General features: G+C 45.2%; 1 protein-coding gene across 1 annotated transcript in view; it reads left to right on the forward strand.

The window, feature by feature from the left end:
• The window catches only part of ADGRB1 (adhesion G protein-coupled receptor B1), a 132221-nt gene that overhangs the window by 16576 nt on the left and 93275 nt on the right, over positions 1 to 22370 (forward strand). Inside the window, 2 exon segments of the mRNA XM_032222333.1 lie at positions 2806 to 2854; positions 19796 to 19813. Of these exon segments, the coding sequence (XP_032078224.1) occupies positions 2806 to 2854; positions 19796 to 19813 (67 nt within the window).

Consider the following 22370-nt stretch of genomic DNA (forward strand, 5'->3'; position numbering starts at 1 on the left):
TCCTCTCTCTCTCCTTTTCCTCCCACTCCCTCCTCCTCCAGAACCCCTTCTTCAACTTCTCATCCTTTCCCTCCTTCCTCCTCTTCCTCCTCCACCACCTTCTCCTTCCCTCCCCTCTTCCTCCTTGTTCCCCTCCCCTTCTTCACCTTCTCTCCCCCTCCCCTTCTTTACCCTCCTCCTCCTTCTGTTTCCTTCATCTTTCTCCTTCCTTCATTCCTCCCTCCTTCCCTTCATTCCTTCTCCTCTTATTTCCTTTGCCTTTCTCCTTCCTTCCTTCCTCCCCCCCTCCCTTCTTTCCTTTCCTCCTCCTCCTCCTCCTCCTCCTCCTCCCCCCCTCCTAATTCACCAAAGGTTTACACTCCATGCATATGAATCATCCCTCTCCCTGGGACCTCGTGAGTTAAAACTGCAAAGCTATGGAAACCTTTGCTCATATTTCACCTCCCAACCTCATGCAATCCCCAATCAAGTGGAGGTGTAGCCTTTCCCCCCCTTCTTTTTTTAAGCCCTCCCGGCTAAATATCTCGAAGCCTCTTTCCCGTGTCTCATTACCTGGACAGAATTTAATCTCGCCTCCATCACGACCGGATGGTCGGTGGGATATTTTTAGAGCTGCCTATCGAAAGCGCTCGGCTCTGCACCCCTGACCCCGAGCCCGCCAGAGCTGCGTGCCCCCCCGCACCTGCAGGACACCTACACGCCCGCATAAAATACTATCGAGTTGTTGTGTATTTGTACACTCGCCAGAACATCGAGTCTGGAGGGGAGCAAGCCATCCACCCCAGAAAAATAGTAGAAATGCCATTTTTCTTGGAACTCTCTACAAGCCCGGAATAAGTCCTGAATAAATTTGGAGCGGGTGAGAATAAAAAAAACAGCCTCTCTGATTGCTGGCAGTTTCTTTTTCCTTTTTTTAATCCGATGTGCCAGCATGCTACATGCACCCGAGGGGATTGACAAAGCTAGACGATCATGCAATCTGCATCGCGGCAGCCGTGCAAATTCCACCCTTGGGGTGGGTGGAGGGGGGGTCTGCATGAAGCGGCAATGTCCTCGGGCACGTTTTCATAAAACATCTCTTCGTTCTCTCTCGGGGTATGTTGGCTGCTTGTTGGAAAGTGGGGTGGGGCAATCTAAATTGGGCTTAATTGGAATAGAGCTGGAAGGGACCTTGGAGGTCTTCTAGTCCAGCCCCCTGCTCAAGCAGGAGACCCTATGCCATTTCAATCAGAATAGAGCTGGAAGGGACCTTGGAGGTCTTCTGGTCCAGCCCCCTCCTCAAGCAGGAGACCCTATGCCATTTCAATCAGAATAGAGCTGGAAGGGACCTTGGAGGTCTTCTAGTCCAGCCCCCTGCTCAAGCAGGAGACCCTATGCCATTTCAATCAGAATAGAGCTGGAAGGGACATTAGAGGTCTTCTAATCCAGCCCCTTGCCCAAGCAGGAGACCCTATGCCATTTCAATCAGAATAGAGCTGGAAGGGACCTTGGAGGTCTTCTAGTCCAGCCCCCTGCTCAATCAGAAGACCCTATGCCATTTCAATCAGAATAGAGCTGGAAGGGACCTTGGAGGTCTTCTAGTCCAGCCCCCTCCTCAATCAGAAGACCCTATGCCATTTCAATCAGAATAGAGCTGGAAGGGACCTTGGAGGTCTTCTAGTCCAGCCCCCTCCTCGATTAGGAGACCCTATGCCATTTCAATCAGAATAGAGCTGGAAGGGACCGTGGAGGTCTTCTAGTCCAGCCCCCTGCTCAAGCAGGAGACCCTATCCTATTTCAGATAAGTCCAGTCTCTTCTTAAAAACCTCCAGTGATGAAGCACCCACAACCTCTGAAGGAAGCTTATCTAGTGGATACTGTTAGGATGTTTCTCCTTAATTCCAGCTTGCTCCTCTCCTTGATTAGTTCAATCAATCAATCAAACAATCAGAATGGAGCTGGAAGGGACATCAAAGGCCTTCTAATCCAGACCTTAGCTCAAGGACCACCTCTAGTAGATCACTTTATTTATTTGTTGTTTGTTTGCTTGCCAATTTATTTGTTTATTTATGTATTTATTTTGGGTTGTCAAGCATGTATAAGTATGAATATAACATATAAACAGATAAGTATAAGCAGGTATATGTATATACAAAAGAAATAAGTACATATAAATGGGGACAGTAGAACAGGGACAGGAGGCACACTGGTGCGCTTATGCACACCCCCTTTACGGACCTCTTAGGAATGGGGTGAGGTCCACGGTAGACAGTTTAAGGGTGAAGCTGTGATGGTTAGAGGGCGTAACAACGGAGTCAGGTAGAGCATTCCAGGCGTTGACCACTCTGTTGCTGAAGTCGTATTTTCTGCAATCGAGTTTGGAGCAGTTTACCTTGAGTTTGTACCGATTATTTGTCCCTGTATTATTGTGGTTGAACATGAAGTAGTGGTTGACAGGTAGGACGTTGTAGCAGACAATGTTGTGTACTATGTTTAGGTCCGACCTTAATCGGTGTAGTTCCAGGTTGTCCAAGCCCAAAACTTCGAGCCTGGTGGCATAAGGGATTCTGTTGTATTGTATTGTATTGTATTTGGTTTATTTGTATGCCGCCCTTCTCCAGGAGGGGACTCAGGGCGGCGAACAACTCAGTGGGGGAAAGGGAACATAAACAACAGTACACATAATTAAAATACACAAAAATCACACAGCCATACCAGTCGAGAGGAGAGGGGAACTCATCAACCCCAGGCCTGCCGGCACAGCCAGGTTTTGACGGCTTTCCGGAAGGCCTGGAGAGAGGTGAGGGTCCGGATCTCCGCGGGGAGTTCATTCCAAAGGGACGGAGCTGCTACAGAGAAGGCCCTCCCCCGGGTAGTAGCCAGGTGGCATTGGCTGGTGGGCAGAGGAGTGGAGGACTCTTCTTGTGAAATACCTCTGGATTCGCTCAATCGTATTAATATCCGATATACAGTGTGGATTCCAGGCAGACGAGCTGTATTCGAGGATTGGTCTGGCAAAGGTTTGTATGCCCTAGTTAGCAATACAATGTTGACAGAGAAGAAGCTTCGCAAAATTAGGTTAACAACTCTTAATGCCTTTTTTGGCAATGCTGTTACAGTGAGCTCTGGACTTAGATGATTTGAGTACTCCAAGGTCCTTGACAGAGTGAGGTTCGTCTACGAGGTCATATTCGCAGAGTGAAGTAGGAAAACCAATCACACATATATGTGGCTTTTTCAAGATGATTTCTGGCATAACCAAGTTAGGTTCTTTTCAAAGATCTTTCCGGGTTCTTGCTGTTTGACCTGAATCCAAACTCACAACCAACTAAACACTTCCCCAAAGGATGACCTCGTTTTTCTCCTTCAGGCTAAGCTTCCCACTGCTTGACCTGAATTCTGAGCTGACCTTGGAAGGAGAAGAATGCGCATTTGATTGCTATTCGCGATTTGAACAAGAACGGTTGGAGTGGGGGGGTGAGGGGGAAATGCATCAAACCTGTACCAAATCAGATTTCCAGCCACAATGGTCATTTTTTATTTTCTGCGGCGATTTGTTTCCTTGGAATCATGATGTCCTGACTTTCTTTTCAGATATTGATCCAAGGAACATTCAGTGAAAGGCTAAAAGTGAATAAAACAGACACCTCGTAAAGTCACGCGGAAAAATAACAGGGAGAAAATTCTCCGGGGTTTGAAAAAAAAAAATCGACCTCAACCCAACATGTCAAATGTAGTCTGTGGAGATTCTCAGTCATCCAGAGAATAATGTGACCCCCACTGGGGTACAATGAAAATGCTGGTACAGGCAGTCTTTGACTTACAGACGTTAATTTAAGGGCCAGAGTTACAAAGTCAGAAGAGAAGAGAATAAGATAGGATATTAAGTTGAGAAAAGATAGAATAAAATAGAATAGAATGGAATGGAATATTAAATATAGAGAATAGAATAGAATAAAATAGAATAGAATGGAATGGAATATTAAATATAGAGAATAGAATAGAATAAAATAGAAGAGAATGGAATGGAATATTAAATATAGAGAATAGAATAGAATAAATAGAAGAGAATGGAATGGAATATTAAATATAGAGAATAGAATAGAATAAATAGAAGAGAATGGAATGGAATGGAATATTAAATATAGAGAAAAGAATAGAATAAATAGAATAGAATGGAATGGAATATTAAATATAGAGAAAAGAATAGAATAAATAGAATAGAATGGAATGGAATATTAAATATAGAGAATAGAATAGAATAGAATAGAATAAAATAGAATAGAATGGAATGGAATATTAAATATAGAGAATAGAATAGAATAAAATAGAATGGAATGGAATGGAATATTAAATATAGAGAAAAGAATAGAATAAAATAGAATAGAATGGAATGGAATATTAAATATAGAGAATAGAATAGAATAAAATAGAAGAGAATGGAATATTAAATATAGAGAATAGAATAGAATAGAATAGAATGGAATGGAATATTAAATATAGAGAATAGAATAGAATAGAGTATTAAATAAAGAATAGAATAGAATAGAATATTAAATATAGAGTATAGAATAGAATAGAATATTAAATAAAGAATAGAATATTAAATATAGAGTATAGAATAGAATATTAAATAAAGAATAGAATACAATAGAATATTAGAGTATAGAATAGAATAGAATATAAATAAAGAATAGAATACAATAGAATATTAAATACAGAGAATGGAATGGAATAGAATAGAATGTGGAGTGGAAGAATAGAGTAGGAGAGGAGAGAATAGAATAGAGAATAGAGAATAGAGAGGAGAGAAGAGAGAAGAGAAAAGAGAGAAGAGAGAAGAGATAGAGTGAAGAGAGGAGAGGAGAGAGCAGACAAGAGATAGAGAGAAGAAAGAAGAGAGAAGAGAATAGAATATTAAATATAGAGAATGGAATAGAATAAATAGAATAGAATACCAGAGTTGGAAGGGACCTTAGAGGTCTTCTAGTCCAACCCCCTGCTTAATCAGGAATCCCTACACCACTTCAGACAAATGTTTATCCAACATCTTTAAAACTTCCAGTGTTGGAGAATTCACAACTTCTGGAGGCAAGCTGCTCCACTGATTCATTGTTCTCACTGCCAGGAAATTTCTCCTTAATTCTAAGGTCTTAGTGCTAAGTCTCCCGTTTTGTGTCAACATCACTGCATTTACCTCTATTTTGTGAATCGGTCTGCCTGGCTTCCTACTCTGTAGCCTTAGGAGAGGATTGCCACTGAGGATTGCCAGAATTTTCTTTTGGCTGGGCTGTTAGAAAGTGTGTAAGGGAAGTGAGTGATGGCCTTAATCTCCGACGCCATGAAAGTCCCCGGGAGCTAGCGATGGCTTTTGACTGCTTGATCACTTGGATTTCTCATCTGTCAGGGAGTACAAACATCCCATTAAAATGCCAACTGATTCCGGAGATATCAGCTTCAGGTGATGGGCAAATGATAACAGTAATAATAATAAGTGGAGATGCTAGGCATTGTTTGAGGACAGACAGAGGAAGGGGAAGAGGGAGCGAAATTTTAAAGACACAGCCACAAATGTAAAGGTTTTTTTTTTCTTTTCTGAAAATGACTCGGGAGTGGAAAGCACCGAAGACGAGAAAGAATAGAAAGAACAAATCATATTGCAATACAGGAAGTCCTCAACTTACAACAGTTCACTTAGTGACCCAAAGGAGACCACTAAGAAAGGAAGTATGCACTCAACGAACCGGTTCCTAAACCAGTAGGATCACACCCCTTGCTTAGGGAGAGGTTTGGGGAGACCGAGTAGAGCTGAGCATTTGCTGGCTGGATGCCCTTCCTGACACCTACATAGAGCTCACAGCAAATATTTCCTCTTGGCACCCTGACCGCTGTCACTGCTTGGGACTGAACTCTCAACCTTCCGAGCGGGAGGTGAGCGTCTTCACCTCTAGGCCACCACACTGCTCGCTGATCTTTCCCATCTTTACCCTCGACTAAAATACGAAACGATTTTCCAAGCGTGCTTTTCCAGAGATTCTCGGCTTCCCTAAACTCAGGAGGATGGAAGTTGTCATCCGAAATATCTAAAAGGCACCAAGTTGGGGGAAGCGGTTTCTGAATATAAACAGTCAGAAGATACGAGAAATGTTCTCCGGTTGATAAATGGGTATATACCAGGGATGGGCTCCGGCTGCCATTACTACCGGTCCGTCACCCGAAAAATTTTGCTCTGGTGCATTCGCATTTGCACTTAAAACAATATGCCCATGTGCACAACATTAAAAAAAGGAATAAAAATTGCATTTTTCAATGGAGATTGTTCTGCGCATGTGCAGAGCAGAAAATCAAGATGGCGCCACCGAGGATAGAATCAGTACAGTCACATGTCCTTCAGAGTTACTACCTATTCGGCTGAACTGGCCCGAATCGGTAGGAACCAACCTTTGGTAGAAGTTCTGAATGCCACAACACTGGGAGTCTTTAAGAAGATGTTGGATAGCCATTTGTCTGAAATGGTATAGGGTTTCCTGCCTAGGCAGGGGGTTGGACTAGAAGACCTCCAAGGTCCCTTCCAACTCTGCTATTGTATTGTATTGTATTGTATTGCATTGCATTGCATTGCATTGCATTGCATTGCATTGCATTGCATTGCATTGCATTGCATTGCATTGCATTGCATTGCATTGCATTGCAAGAGCCAAGGTGGCACAGTGGTTAGAGTGCAGTACTGCAGGCCACTTCAGCTGACTGTTATCTGCAGTTCAGCGGTTCAAATCTCACCGGCTCAAGGTTGACTCAGCCTTCCAACCTTCCGAGGTGGGTGAAATGAGGACCCAGACTGTGGGGGCAATATGCTGACTCTGTAAACCGCTTAGAGAGGGCTGAAAGCCCTATGAAGCGGTATATAAATCTAACTGCTATTGCTATTGTATTGTATTTACCGTTTGGCTGTTTTAATCATTTCGGTGTTTGTGGGTTGCTTGGTGTGGTTTCTTTCACTTCACCACGTGGCCCCTTTCGAAGTATATTTTAATTGATGGGAAGTTGGCTTCGGCGATTTATAAATAAAAGATTTCCCTCCCAAACGCCAAGCTTTTCTGTCTTTGTAAACTGTGAGTGATGAAGAGAAGATTCTTTTTTTTTTTTGGAGACCCGAAATCTGGCAGGAAGTGGATTGCCAATAGTTAGATCGGATGACTGTGGGGGCCCGGGGGAATGGATTGATTTTCAAAAGAAGAAGACGTTATTTTATGAATGTCCATAAGTTCTGCCTTTGGGGGCGGGGGGGGTGGGGGAAATCATTGACTCCATGGTAACAAAATGAAGATTAAAACACACAGGGGGTCAGCTTAACACTAACAAAAGGAAGCTGGGAAAAGAATCAAGGGACCGAGTTATTAGCCTCCTGAGATGAAAGCAATGCTTAAGGAAAATATAAGTGTATATTTTGCTGATCCTTGCTAGTGTGTGGCTACTTGCTTATTCCCCCCTAGGATGGATCATACAAAGATACATTTCTTAAAGAAATAATTCTTAGTTTGCTCAGAAGCTGAAATACACCAAGTGAATTAGAGGAAGAGTGGGAAGCAGAGGAGAGAAGAACGATAGGAAGAGAGGGATAGGAGAAGGGGGAAGGGGGGAAGATAAGGAGGATAAGGAGGAGTGGAATGCAGAGAGAGGAGATGGAGAAAGGAAGGGGAAGTAGAGTAGAAAAAGGTGGAGGGAAGAAAAGATGTAGAAAGGGGGAGGAGAGAGCGGGAAGAAAGTGTCGGATAAGGTATAAATATGGTGTATGGAGAGCAGAAGAGCCAATAACTGGCTTCTTTGGCAGTTGATGGCAAGATGAATTGATGTAATTACTTAATAATACAACATGATATTGACTATGTAATAGTATACATGTGATTATATGCTTCCATCAATCCTTCCATCGTGGCACGACAAAACTGCGCTCGACTAAGCCGCGCCCGATTAAACCGCGTCGCTGACATCATCAACAGGGCGACAACAGCCAGCGCGGAGAAAGAAGGGCGCTTTAAATAGCGCTTTGAAAGCAAGCTGATTCAACTTAAGGTAAGGGTTAGGTTTAGGGTTAGGTTTAGAGTTAGGTTAAGGGTTAGGATTAGGTTTAGGGTTAGGTTAAGGGTTAGGTTAAGGGTTAGGGTTAGGTTTAGGGTTAGGTTAAGGGTTAGGATTAGGTTTAGGGTTAGGTTTAGGGTTAGGTTAAGGGTTAGGTTTAGGGTTAGGTTAAGGGTTAGGGCTAGGTTTAGCGTTAGGTTAAGGGTTAGGTTAAGGGTTAGGGTTAGGTTTAGGGTTAGGTTAAGGGTTAGGTTAAGGGTTAGGGCTAGGTTTAGCGTTAGGTTAAGGATTAGGTTTAGGGTTAGGTTAAGGGTTAGGGCTAGGTTTAGCGTTAGGTTAAGGATTAGGTTTAGGGTTAGGTTTAGGTTAGGTTTTAGGGTTAGGTTTAGGGTTAGGTATGGGTTAGGTTTAGGGTTAGGTTTAGGGGAGTTAGGTTTAGGTTTAGGGTTAGATTAAGGGTTAGGGTTAGGGTTAGGGTTAGGTTTTAGGGTTAGGTTAAGGGTTAGGTTAAGGGTTAGGGTTAGGTTTAGGGTTAGGTTAAGGGTTAGGTTAAGGGTTAGGGCTAGGTTTAGCGTTAGGTTAAGGATTAGGTTTAGGGTTAGGTTAAGGGTTAGGTTAAGGGTTAGGTTAAGGGTTAGGGCTAGGTTAGCGTTAGGTTAAGGATTAGGGTTAGGGTTAGGGTTAGATTTAGGAGGTTAGGTTAGGGTTAGGGTTAGGTTAAGGGTTAGGGTTAGGGTTAGGATTAGGTTTAGGAGGTTAGGTTTAGGTTTAGGAGTTAATTTTAGGTTTAGCGTTTACAGCGTGCTTCTGTCTCCGCGCTGTTGTCGCCCTGTTGATGACGTCAGCTACGCGGTTTCTTCGAGCGCGCTTTAGTCGAACGCAGTTTTGTGCTGGAACCTCCTTCCATTCCCCACTATCCTGTCAAGAGCTGAAGAAGCTTCTTGGATGAGAAGCGAAACGTCTTCAAAAGAAAAGAAAAAAAACAAGGAAGTCCAGTTGCCTCTTGAAATAAAAGCACCTTTGGGACTAGTACAAGCAGTCCTTGACTTATAACCACAATCGTGCCCCAAATTTCTGTTGCTAAATGAGAAATGAGTTTTGCCCCCCGTAATGACCTTTCCTGGACAGTTGTTAAATGAAACACTGCAGTTGGTCAATTAGTCACAAGGTTGGGAAGTGACTTGTCAGAAGCTCCCAGAAGTCTGAACAATAGTTATACGTCAGTTTTTCCCCCCTGTGCCACTGTAACTTCAAATGGTCCCTAAACGTTGTAAGTTGAGGACTACCTGTGGCATTTTTCCTAAATATATCATCCTCCAAAACCTTAATAGAAGTATGTCCCTTTGTGGGGGCAAAAGTCTTTCTCTTTATGGGGGTGCTTGAATTTCCACCGAGTAGACGGGGGAATGCTTTTTAGATATAGTATATCTGGTCGGACCGAGGCTTCCCCAGCAGCACGAAGCCGAGTCCTCGTCCCGATAAACCTCTTTTATTTAATGCACAGTGAATTCCTCTCCAGCAAAGTCTTTCCTCTCCCACGGTCTTTCCAGAGAGTTCACAATTACCGACCTTTATCAGGCTTGGAGAGCGGCCAGGCCGATATCTTTCAGATGCCGCAGTGCTTGGCAAGAATGCAGGGATGAACTAATGGTCTCCTGCAAACTCCACTCCGCTTTTGCTTCTCTTTTATTCCCTCTGGGAGGGGCCATTCACCATCCACCTGTGGCTTTACTCCCAAGTCTACGCTTGTTCCTTAGCTGTTCCCTTCGTCTGGCAGTTCTGCGCATACGCACACTGGGAATAGCCTCTCTTCTGTACTCTTTCTGCTAGAGGTTCTCCAGAACTTGTCAGAACCTGTTGAATGCCACTTCTGGCACACATGCGTGGAAGGTACACACTCACATTCTCGGTTCTGGGTAAATTGTTTGTTACATTATGTGATGCCCACCTCTGACCACGTGGATTTGAGGTTCTGGTGGCAATGCAAGCTCCAGAACACACAAATTCAATTGATTTGTAACCTGATTCTCTCTCTGTAGTGAGTCTCGGAGAGTCAGGAACCAATGAAGTGAACTAATTGCCTCCTGCAAACTCCCCTCCCCTTTCATTCCTCTTTTATTTCCTCTGGGAGAGGCCATTCATCGTCCCTCTGTGGCCTTACACCAAAGTCGACCCCTGTTCTTTAGCTGTTCCCTTTGTCTGGCAACTCTGCACATGCGCACACTGGGAACAGGCTCCAGCTGTTCTTCTGCCTCACTGATGTCTGACTCCGAAGGCAGCTGATAACTGTCAGACGGCCCTGGCCCCCTCTCTGCCTCCGACGCAGAGCCCTCCTCAGAGCCTTCCCCAGATTCCAGGACTGGCCCATGTTCCCCCCTCAACCTCCTCACTGTCCGAATCTGCTGCCAACTCCCACCACCGCCGGGCCACAACAATGGGCACCAGTTATCTGCTGGGGGCAAGGAGCTGAAGCTCTGAGTTTCTGTGTCCCTTAAAATTCCTACTTCTCTTTTAGGGGAAATATAATATTCTGCCTTTTTAATATTCCCTAAAATATTTCATTCTTCTAGGGTGGGTGCTAACTTTCTACAGCGATTAGCGTGCAGTCAAAGTGGCCATCAAGTTCTTCTAAGTCTAACTTTCCGAGGGCAGCCTCTTCTTTCTGGCTTCAGATTCTTTTGGGTGTCCTATCCAATTAAATTATAGCTCGCCAGTGCAGGAAGTTGAAGGAAGCCTCCCACCGAACGTGCTCCGAGCCCATTAAAATTAAAAAAAAAATCACCAGCCAGCATCTTCCCTCCAGAGTCAGACAAAAAAGTCAACATTTGCATTTAAATGGATCTTCTGCTGGGGAGGAAAGAACATCCTCTGCAGAATCCTGGGCATCGGAGATAAAGGCTCCTGTTGGATGCAGTAAATATATTTTATCTTTTTAATTTGATTTTTTTCCTTTTAAGAAAAGGCCTTTCGGTTCTTTTGATGGAGGGGTGCGGGATTGAGTGCACGCAGAGCCGGTGCAGTGCTATCTCGCTGGTCTGCGGAGCCCGTACACGCAGTTGGGATGTACTCAGGATTTAAATCTATCTATATATCTATATCTGTATCCGTATCCGTACACACACACACACACACACACACACCAGGGGTGGGTTTCTCGCCCCGTTCCAACCGGTTCGGTTGGAACGGGGCCGGCGGCGTCCTCGTACACGCGCGTGGTGCACACATGCGTACTAGCGTCTGCGCGACGCTCCAGCTGCTCCTGGACAATTGCGCAGGCGCTGTATGCGTCCTGCGCATGCGTGGAAGCGCAGAACTCATCCAAACCGGGTAAGGACCACGGGCGGGCGGGCACGCCCTTTGCCGTTCCCAGAAGTTACTTACTTCCGGGTTTGGCAACCAACCGGTTCGCAGGGACCGCCGTGAACCGGTTGAAACCCACCCCTGACACACACACAGACACACACACACACACACATGTTGTATTTGTGCTGATAAATAAATAAAGGGAGACTAGTATAGATCTATTTCAAGCTATTTAGCTCTCATTAGCTAGCCATACCCTTACTGGGATTTGAACCTGTGCTGTATTACATCTTAGGCAGATGTGTTAACCTTTAAGTGTCAATGTATGAAGCCCGGTTGTTGCTACTCATTAGTGACAATTTATCAAGCCTGATCAAGTTTCGTAGCAACACAAGGGTATCCAGCTAGTATGACATACTTTCTTCTCTTCTCCATTCCTCGACACACCCCAAGGGACATGCAACTGGGAGGCATTTGTGAGGGTGTGTTGCAATGCAACTTGTGCTTTCCATTGTGAATGAGCTGGGCCCTTTTAGGGCAGGAAAATCCGTCTGTTAGGGAAATAGATGACTGAGGAGAACAAGCATTTGAAACTCCGGAAGGGAGCATCATGTCGAAGCAGAGTCTGGCTTAGAGGAACCTGCAGCTGATTCTAAAAGAACCGCAACGCTCAACACAAAGATTGTGCTTATATTTTGAACCCCCTGCCTCAAATAGCCTCCTTCTCACTCCGTTCTATCAATGAAGAGAGCTGGCTGAAATGTGGTTTGTAGTTTAGCTGGTCTAGGGTTATTAGTGTAAACCGTACTGTCCTTTCCTTCCTTCTCCTTTCCTATTTTCCTCCCTCCCTCCCCTCCTCTGTCTCTCCTTCCTTCCTCTTTTTTATCTTCCTTCCTCCATCCCCTCCTCTGTCTCTCCTTCCTTCCTTTCATCCATCCATCTTTCCTTCCAATCTTTTTTTCCTTCCTACCTCTCTTTTTTCCTTCCTTCCTTCCTCTCTCTTCCTTCTCTTTCTTTCTTTCTTTCTTTCTTTCTTTCTTTCTTTCTTTCTTTCTTTCTTTCTTTCTTTCCTTCCTTCCTCTCTTTCTTTCTTTCATTTTGATCCTGCCTTTATTCTTTGATAAGTAACCCAGAGCGCCCAACATACCTAATATGCTTTCCTCCCATTTTCCTCACAACATCAACACTGTGAAGTGGGTTGGGTTAAGACTGGCCCAAAGTTACCCAGATGGCTTTTGGGACTAGATGTCAAATGTAGATGTCAAATTCTATTCTGTTCTGTTCTATATTCTACTCTATGTTATTTTCTACTCTATTCTACTCCTTTGCTAATTCTATTCTGTTCTGTTCTATTTGATTTATTTCTATTCCATTCTTCTCTTTATTATTCTATTCTATTCTATTCTATTCCATTCCATCCCATCCCTATCCCTATCCCTATCCCTATCCCTATCCCTATCCCTATCCCTATCCCTATCCCTATCCCTATCCCTATCCCTATCCCTATCCCTATCCCTATTCCATTGTTTCTATTCCATTCTATTCCTATCCCATTCCATCCCATTCCATCCCATCCCATCCCTATCCCTATCCCTATTCCATTCCATTGTTTCTATTCCATTCTATTCCTATCCCATTCCATCCCATTCCATCCCATTCCATCCCATTCCATCCCATCCCATCCCTATCCCTATCCCTATTCCATTCCATTGTTTCTATTCCATTCCATTCCATTCCACCCCAAGGCTGGTTGAAGAGCAGTGGTCCATGAGGATTTAACTTATTCCCCGTCTTCATTTGGCCTTTCCGTGTCTTTGTCCTTAAGAAGAAAAGGCAACGGGAGGGAGATGATGGATGGAGATTGGTAGGATTCTATTTTTGAGAGCTTCTAAGGCGAAGAGAAAATAGGGAGATTTAATTTCAAAGACAAGGCCAGCACTAAGATCAATAATCTCTACGCTCCTATCGTGTTTCGGTGGATGGCAGAGGAACACATTGCTAAGCAGGATACGGTGACGGTCGTGGGTGATTCTATGTATAACAAGACACACAAATGCTTTGAATGTGCGTTGTTTTTCCAAGGCCTCAACAGCCACCAACAATGGAAGTGACTCAATCCAGGGAGCTAAACGAAGGCCGTGCGGTGCAGGTGGCCTTAGATTTTTATTTCCTGGTTGTTGGGAAGAAATATCCATCTGGTTCAGTTCCAAGCGGGGAGGAAGAAACGGGAAACATGGAGGCTGGTTGGGAAGAGGGTTTAATGGTGAAGCAGGACCACCAAGCCGGTGTGATTCTGGGCAGATGACCGCATGGAGTTGAGAATCGGGGTAATTTATACCCTCTCTTGGGCTTTGCACTTGAGCTTCCTGTTCCTGGGCAAGGACATGTATTCTATTGGTGGTTGTAGGGGTCAAAGCTAACTTTGCAAGGTTGTCTGAGTTCCAGGTTTGGTTGAAGTTTACTGGGTGATGCAATGTTCCCAGGTGGTTGTGCCAGGTGGTGAGTTCTGCTGCTAGATAATCCTATGATGTCCCGGAGGGTCATGTCTTAATCCCATCACCGTAGAGATGGAGGTCTTTTGTCTTGTAGATGACTGGCCCAGTCCTGCTCAATGGGTACTAAAATATCAGCTGTGGGGAAGGGAGATGAAGCTCTGAGTTTCTGTCTCCCTTAAGATGTCCTTTTCTCTTTTAGGGGAAATATACTAGTCTGCCTTTTGAAATATTTTCAAAATAGGAAGTACGGGTTTATAAATAAATAGAAATTAAACCTCTACCCTCTTCTTCATCTTACTTTTTCCATAGTCCTGAATTGGGTTCCTTGTTAGCTTTTAGTGGACTACAAGCATCATCCCTTTGATCATTGGTAATGTTGATGGGCTACGATGCAATTTACAACCCGTGCTTTGAAGTGCTTTCCCATAGGTAGGAAATGATCCTACGAGAGGATCTCCATCTTGAGAAGCTTAGAAGAAGAGGACACTCTTGAGTGCAGAGAAGAGCAACAGACGATGAGGGGACTGGAGGCTAAAACATATGAAGAACGGTTGCAGGGACTGGGTATGTCTAGTTTAATGAAAAGAAGGACTAGGGGAGACATGATAGCAGCCTTCCAATATCTCAGAGGCTGCCACAAAGAAGAGGGAGTCAAGCTATTCTCCAAAGAACCTGAGGGTAAAACAAGAAGCAGTGGGTGGAAACTAATCAAGGAGAGAAGCAACCTAGAACTAAGGAGAAATTTCCTGACAGTCAGAACAATTAATCAGTGGAACAGAAGTTGCCTCCAGAAGCTGTAAATGCTCCAACACTGGAAGTTTTTAAGAAGATGTTGGATAACCATTTGTCTGAAGTGGTGTATGGTTTCCTGCCCAAGCAGAGGGTTGGACTAGAAGATCTCCAAGGTCCCTCCCAACCTTGTTATTCTGTAATTTTCTGACCTCTGTTCTCAACCAGGTGTTGATCTCTTCCATAAACTGCCCAGATGACCTCAATTTCTCCTCCGTGTCATGGGGCTAATAATATTAAAATGACTTTGCAGGGTTTTTTATTTTTTGTAAGGCTGTAATAGGCACCCCTGGCAATGCAAGCTCCAGAACACACACATCCAATTGATTTGCAACCCAATTCTCTCTCTGTAGTGAGAAGCGCAGGAGGGATATTTAGCTAATTCCCCCAGCAAACTCATCTCCCCTTGATTTGAGATTAAATAGCCAGGGAGGAGTTTGCTTAAGGCTTCCTCTTTTGAATCCTATAGGGGGCGGGGGAAGCAATGCACCTCTTGGGAAGGGAATGAAAATTAAGAGAATGGCAGGTTATCGGAGAGCCGAAGCCTTGCAGGACTCAAGAAGGGAAATTCAGCATAAAGGATTTACAGTTGTGTAAATAACCAGATTTGAATGCAGGAGCACATTTTATTTTTTCGGGGATTTGGTCTCCGTTTAGGTTGACCCAGGTAAAGGTAAAGGTTTCCCTCGGATATATGTGCTACTTGTTCCTGACTCTAGGGGGCGGTGCTCATCTCCGTTTCAAAACTGAAGAGCCAGCGCTGTCCGGAGACGTCTCCGTGATCATGTGGCCGTCATGATTAAACGCCGAAGGTGCACGGAACGCTGTTGCCTTCCCACCAAAGGTGGTCCCTGTTTTTCTACTTGCATTGTTTACGTGCTTTCAAACTGCTTGGGTGGCAGAAGCTGGGACAACAGGGGTGGGTTTCAACCGGTTCGCGGCGGTCCCTGCGAACCGGTTGGTCGCCGAACCCGGAAGTAAGTAACTTCCGGGAACGGCGAAGGGCCCCCCCCCCTGCGCCCGTGCGCGCCCGCGCCCGCTCCTTACCCGGTTTTGACAAATTCTGCGCTTCCACGCATGCGCAGGACGCATACAGCGCCTGCGCGATCCTCCAGGAGCAGCTGGAGCATCGCACAGACGCTAGTACGCATGCGTGCACCGCGCGCGTGCACGCGTGCGCGAGGACGCCGCACGCATGCGCGAGGACGCCGCCGGCCTCGTTCCAACCGAACCGGTTGGAACGGGGCGAGAAACCCACCCCTGTGGGACAAGTAACGGGAGCTCACTCCATTATGCGGCGCTAGGGATTCAAACTGCTGAACTGCTGACCTTCTGATCAACAAGCTCAGCCACTGAGCCACTGGCTCCCAAGTCACCTTCCCTACCAGTTCACAAATGTGAGCATGCATGCTTCTGACCTTCTGTAAAAAAGCATGCACTTTGCTTGTGCTCATGCCTTCTGCATATGCGCCCGGCCACAAAAATGTGCCTAAATTGGACGACATACAGCTGGGTCGGGTGGGCAGACCCACCGGCGATTTCCGCTACCGATTTGGGCGAACCAGTCTGAACCAGCTGAATACCACCTCTGGGTTGACCGTATGTGTATGTTCTGATGACACGACCGAATCCTAGAATCCTAGGGCTGGAAGGGAGCTTGGAGGTCTTCTAGTCCACCCCCTGCCCAAGAATGAGTCCTCAAAGCATCCTGGACCCATGGTTGTCCAATCTCCTCTGTAAAACCTACAGTGATGGAGCACCCACACGTTCTGGAAGGAAGTCATTCCACCGATTAGTTGTTCTCATTGTCAGGAAATGTCTCCTTAATTCTAGGTTGATTCTCTCCTTAGAACCTAGAATAATAGATGGATTCCTGTAACTCTTCTTCCTATGCTTCAGCACTACAAGAACTTCATGAGATCTTGATTCTATCTCTGTTATTGCAGGCTAGGATTACACTGGCTTTTTTTTGGGGGGTGGGGGCTGCTGTCCCACACTGCTGGCTCATATTTAAGTGATCAACCACCAAGGCTCCAAGATCCTTGATTTGTCTCCATCCATTACTTTTTATTTTGCTGATAGGAATAGAATGGAAGGGGAGAATCACAAAATCATTTTAATATATGCTGATTAGTGTACATTCAAAATGACAATAAAGTTCTCTATTCTATTCTATTTTATTCTATTCTACTCCACTCCACTCCACTCCACTCCACTCTACTCTACTCTATTACTATTCTATTCCATATTCTATTCTATTCTGTTCTGTTCTGTTCAGTTCTGTTCTTTTCTGCTCTGCTCTGCTCTACTCTGTTCTGTTGTGTTCTGTTCACTTTTTGCTGTGCCGTTGTAAATGTTAGGAATATAATTCTAACGGCTGGGTTGGCAATATATAAACCATGTAACAATATTGTGCCTGTTTCTTTAAATCATACTGTAAAATGTGATCGGTTGCTGTTTTCCTCAATCGGCCATAAGAGGGCACCAGAATGACTGTCAGCTCTCTGTTTGTTAGATGCTGGGCTGATCTGATCTGAGTGTTTTTGGAAGCTGGCTGTTAGTGCCGTGAGCTATTGTAAGTTTTGCAACTGCTAGCAAACTTTGAGTACTGAACTGATTATATGATACTGGACTATGTTATTTGGATTATCCCTTAACTGAAAGACGTTGATGACTGACTGTCTTATCCGTGTATGACTTGGACTGTTTGATGGACTCTGATACCTCTATTTCCACTAAAGTAAAAAGCCTATTTAAACTGCAGTGTCTCTGTATGCTGGTTTGTGTGTTCTCCAACACAACTCTCACACTTCTCTGAACGCACTTGCTCTCTCAACGGGGAGCTTACCTAACAGTAACTTTGAGCAGTCACGAAATAAATGGTTGTAAGTTCAATGTTGTAACTTCAAAAAGCTACTAAATGAATCATTGTAAGTAGCTGTTTTGGGATTTTATGATTGAAAAGATTGAAAAGATTTCGGAAGCTATCAGGAAATGTTGAAGATGTTCCTTTTCAAATGGCAGAAGTCTTCTCCCTCCCTCTCTGAATTTTAAAAGCAACGATACCCGTGAAAAATAAGTTAGAAAACTGCAGAGGCTGAATCTTCCCTTGGAAATTTCCCTTTGAAAACAGGGAAGTAATTACAAATCAGGGATGCAATGGCTCAGTAGCCAAGAAAATGAGCTTGTTGATCAGAAAGGTCAGCAGTTTGAATCCCCAGCACCGCGTAATGGAGTGAGCTCCCGTTACTTGTCCCAGCTTCTGCCAGCCTAGCAGTTTAAAAGCACATTAAAAAATTCAAGAAGAAAAATAGGGACCACCTTTGGTGGGAAGGTAACAACATTCCATGCGCCTTCGGCTGTTGAGTCATGCCAGCCACATGACCAAGGAGACATCTTCGGACGGCGCTGGCTCTTTGGCTTTGAAACAGAGATGAGCACCGCCCCCCTAGAGTCGTAAACGACTAGCACAGATGTGCGAGGGGAACCTTTACCTTAATTACAGATCATCTAACTTTATATCCACCTCCCAGCCCCAAGAGGGATGAAACACGATTCGTACAGCATCCAGACCATGCTCTCTGCTCCAGGTTTTCCCTCTCTGCTTGCCATACTTTAATGATTAAACCTGGATGGTTATTACAGCCCTCTCTGATCCCAACCTGCAATTTGCATTTTTAGCTGGGTTAGAATAGCAATTTACGTGGCACCGCCAGCTTGCTACTTAATGCTTATTAGTACCTTTTCAAAAAGGAAAAGACAGCATTTGTTGGTGCAACGATACGGTCTTTGGAGAACGAGAAGGCCCGCCTAAATTGGCTAAAATTAAAATTGTCATTGGAACGGTAAATTTTATACCGATTGTTTCTTGAGAGGACTGGAGGCTAAAACCTATGAAGAACGGTTGCAGGCACTGGGATTGTCTGGCCTAGTGAGTTGGGATTGTCTGGTCTAGGGACGGGGTGGCTCAGTGGCTAAGACACTGAGCTTGTCGATCAGAAAAGTTGGCAGTTTGAATCCCTAGCACTGCGTAATAAACTGAGCTCCTGTACCTTCTCCCAGCTTTTGCCAACCTAACAGTTCGAAAGCATGTAAAAATGCAAGTAGAAAAATAGGAACCACCTTTGGTGGGAGGGTAACGGCGTTCCGTGCGCCTTTGGCATTGAGTCACACTGGCCACATGACCACGGAGGCAAGGCGAGCATCGAGTGAGCTGGTTTGGGGGCACGGCCAGCCAGCCAGCACTTCCTGTTTGCCAACCCACGCCCAATTATTACTACCGGTTCTCCTGAACCGTTTCGAACTGAGAGCAACCCACCTCTGCCTGGGACAGCATTGTCCTCAGCCCCCTGGTTTCTCCAAATGTTCCAGGGGAGACGTGTCACCCCCATCCGAGATTCCCGGTTCCTTCTCCTCTGAACTGGGATCCGACGGGGCCGCAGCAAAAATGTTTGCGCAGATTTCCTTAGTCCTATCCACACAATTTGTGCATCGAGGGCAAACGAGGTCACGGCCAGTGTCGAGCCGAGGGGGCGCAGTGGTTAGGGTGCAGTACTGCAGGCCACTTCAGCGGACTGTTAACTGCAGTTCAGCGGTTCTAATCTCACCGGCTCAAGGTTGACTCAGCCTTCCATCCTTCCGAGGTGGGTGAAATGAGGACCCAGACTGTGGGGGCGATATGCTGACACTGTAGAGGGCTGAAGAGAGAGGGCTGAAAGCCCTATGAAGCGGTATATAAGTCTAACTGCTATTGCTATTGCTATCTTGGCAAATCCTGCGCAGGGCAATTTCATAGTTGATGTGGCATCAGAGTGTCTTCTGCTGGCTATTTATGGCTAGGCCACCGCGCGAACCAATGCCAATGTGTCAGAGAAGCAGATTCATCATTTCAAGTTAAAAACAGATAGTAATAGCAATAGCAATAGCAGTTAGACTTATATACCGCTTCATAGGGCTTTCAGCCCTCTCTAAGCGTTTACAGAGTCAGCATATTGCCCCCAACAACAATCCGGGTCCCGCTTTCTGCACCGTTCTGTGAATTCCCAACATTGGACTCGTGTGCTTTCTGGTGGGAGTCACTGGAGGTAATTAGTTCTGCCTTATGTCTACATCGGTTTGATTGGAACATTCATTCACGGCCCGATTCAGAGCTCAAAACAGAATGACTTGTTTTCAGAAAAGATTCCCGGCTCTGAAATTAACAGGTTTCCATTTGGAGACAGACCAAGAACTGGCATTCATGTACCGAGGGAGGTCGGAGAGTAAGTGGTTCTTATGAGATGTTCTTTGAAAAGGAACATTTCCAGTTGTAATTACACCGACCCTCATTTCAATTTGGAGGTCTATTCAATGTATACCTAAGAGCTGAATGGCAACAGTGTGGACTTTTCATAATGAGAATGGGAGATACTTATAATATCTTGCATTAGTGGATATTTAGAATGGTATTATATCAGGGGTGAAATCCAGCAGGTTCTGACAGGTCCTGGGGAACCGGTAGCGGAAATTTTGAGTAGTTCAGAGAACCGGCAAATGCCACCTCTGGCTGGCCCCAGAGTGGGGAGGGAATGGGGCAGTGGTGGGTTTCAAAAATTGTTTGAACCTACTCTGTGGGTGTGGCCTCCTTTGTGGGAGTGGCTTGCCGCCCATGTGACCGGATGGGAGTGGCTTGCCGCCCATGTGACCGGATATGAAGATGCCGACGACACTTGTCAGAACCACCTTAAATTACCTCACCCACAGCACTGGCATGCATAAGAATATGATGAAAACTTGTTTTTTAAAAGGCATCTTTGGTTTGCGTTAAAACAACTTCAACACACACAATGTTCTGATTGCACCACAAACGCAGTCGTCATCCTTTCACAGAGGCATTGAGTTTTATAAATAGGAGCATGATAGTGTAGAACAATCATATCCAAGGACCAGTGGTGGGTTTCAAAAAAATTTGGAACCTCTTCTGTAGGTGTGGCCGGCTTTCCGGATCCACTGGTGGAACCTCTTCTACCCGGTTCGGTAGATTTGACGAACCGGTTCTACCGAATAGGTGCGAACTGGTAGGAACCCACCTCTGGAATGGGGATTTTGCAATATCCTTCCCCTGCCACGCCCACCAAGCCACACCCACAGAACCAGTAGTAAAAATAAATAAATTTCATTTTTATATGTAGTTCCGAACCCCAGGTTTTTTTTTGGGGGGGGGAATGTTTTAAGAGTAGGGATGAAAATTTGGACTTCTGGGAAAGGAATGGCAAATTGAAAACAGCCCTGCCCGCTGCGCCCTTAAAGGTTATTTGTCATCTCCTTTTTATGCCCCCATAATCCCTTACGGGGGTGGAGTCTGGGCAACTGAATGGCCGGATGCTCTTCCTGTAGCCAGTGCAGAATTTTATTCAGGTCCTTAATTTTTACTTGTGCTTCACTATTATTCAGTAATGGGCTACCATGAACTTTGGGAAGGGAGGAAGACAAGGGGGGAAATAAAAGTAAGTACTATATCTCCTTGAGACGCTACTTCAAGGTCACCCAGCATACCAGCTTCCATACCTTCCTGTGCTTGAACATGAAAACATCCTGCCTGAACCTGCCTGGTCACACAGGGGTTAGGCAACAGGAGTTAGCTAAGGGAGGGGAAAGTTAAACTTAGGGATTTTGGCATGTGATTCTCAGTTCTGGCTATGAATTCGTGCCATGGTGGGGAACTGTGGCTCTTTTGTGACCTGTGGACTTCAACTCCCAGGATTCTTGAGCCAGCATGGCTGGTTCAGGAATTCTGGGAATTGAAGTCTACAAGTCATAAAGGGAGTGTGGTTTCTCACCAGTGGTGGGATTCAATTTTTTTTACTACTGGTTCTGGCTTAGTGGGTGTGGCATGGCTTGGTGGGCATGGTTTGGTGGGCGTGGCTTGGTGGGCGTGGCAGGGGAAGGATACTGTAAAATCCCCATTTCCTCCCGATCAGCTGGGACTCGGGAGGCAGAGAATAGATGGGGGCGCAGCCAGCCAGAGGTGGTATTTACCAGTTCTCTGCATTACTCAAAATTTCTGCTCCTGGATCTCCAGAACTGGTTAGAACCTGCTGAATACCACCTCTGGGTGCGGAACTATAACTCTTTTGTGACTTGTGAACTTCAACTCCCAGAATTCAGGAATTCTGGGAATTGAAGTCTGCAACTCATAAAGGGGGCGTGGTGTCTCACCTTTGCATTACTGCAATGCACTTCTAATACAATTAGACTTTTCTCAATGAATGGAGCCACGGGTCGTTTCTATTTAGAGATTTAAGTGGCTGCAGGCCTCACAAAATCAGAGTTGACGATTGTGGTGGAATAGAGCAGGTGAATAGATTAGGCTTTTTAAAAATCATTTCTTTCTGGACTAGGAGAGGACTTGAGGTCACCCACAAATACTCCGTACAGTTCCTTTCATGAGCAATCACAAGACAGTGGCAGGCTCTGGCAGGCTTGCAACTGAGGGACAAGGGATTAGCCATTTTACGCAACCCATCATTAGCGTCTTAAAGGACACGGAGTTCTGCACACAGGTAGTTAAAAAGGAGCCGAGATGGTACAGTGGTTAGAGTGCAGTACTGCAGGCCACTTCAGCTGACTGTTATCTGCAGTTCAGCAGTTCTAATCTCACCGGCTCAAGGTTGACTCAGCCTTCCATCCTTCCGAGGTGGGTGAAATGAGGACCCAGACTGTGGGGGCGATATGCTGACTCTGTAA

This window comes from Thamnophis elegans, chromosome 8, assembly GCF_009769535.1.
Source record: "Thamnophis elegans isolate rThaEle1 chromosome 8, rThaEle1.pri, whole genome shotgun sequence".
NCBI lineage: Eukaryota > Metazoa > Chordata > Lepidosauria > Squamata > Colubridae > Thamnophis > Thamnophis elegans.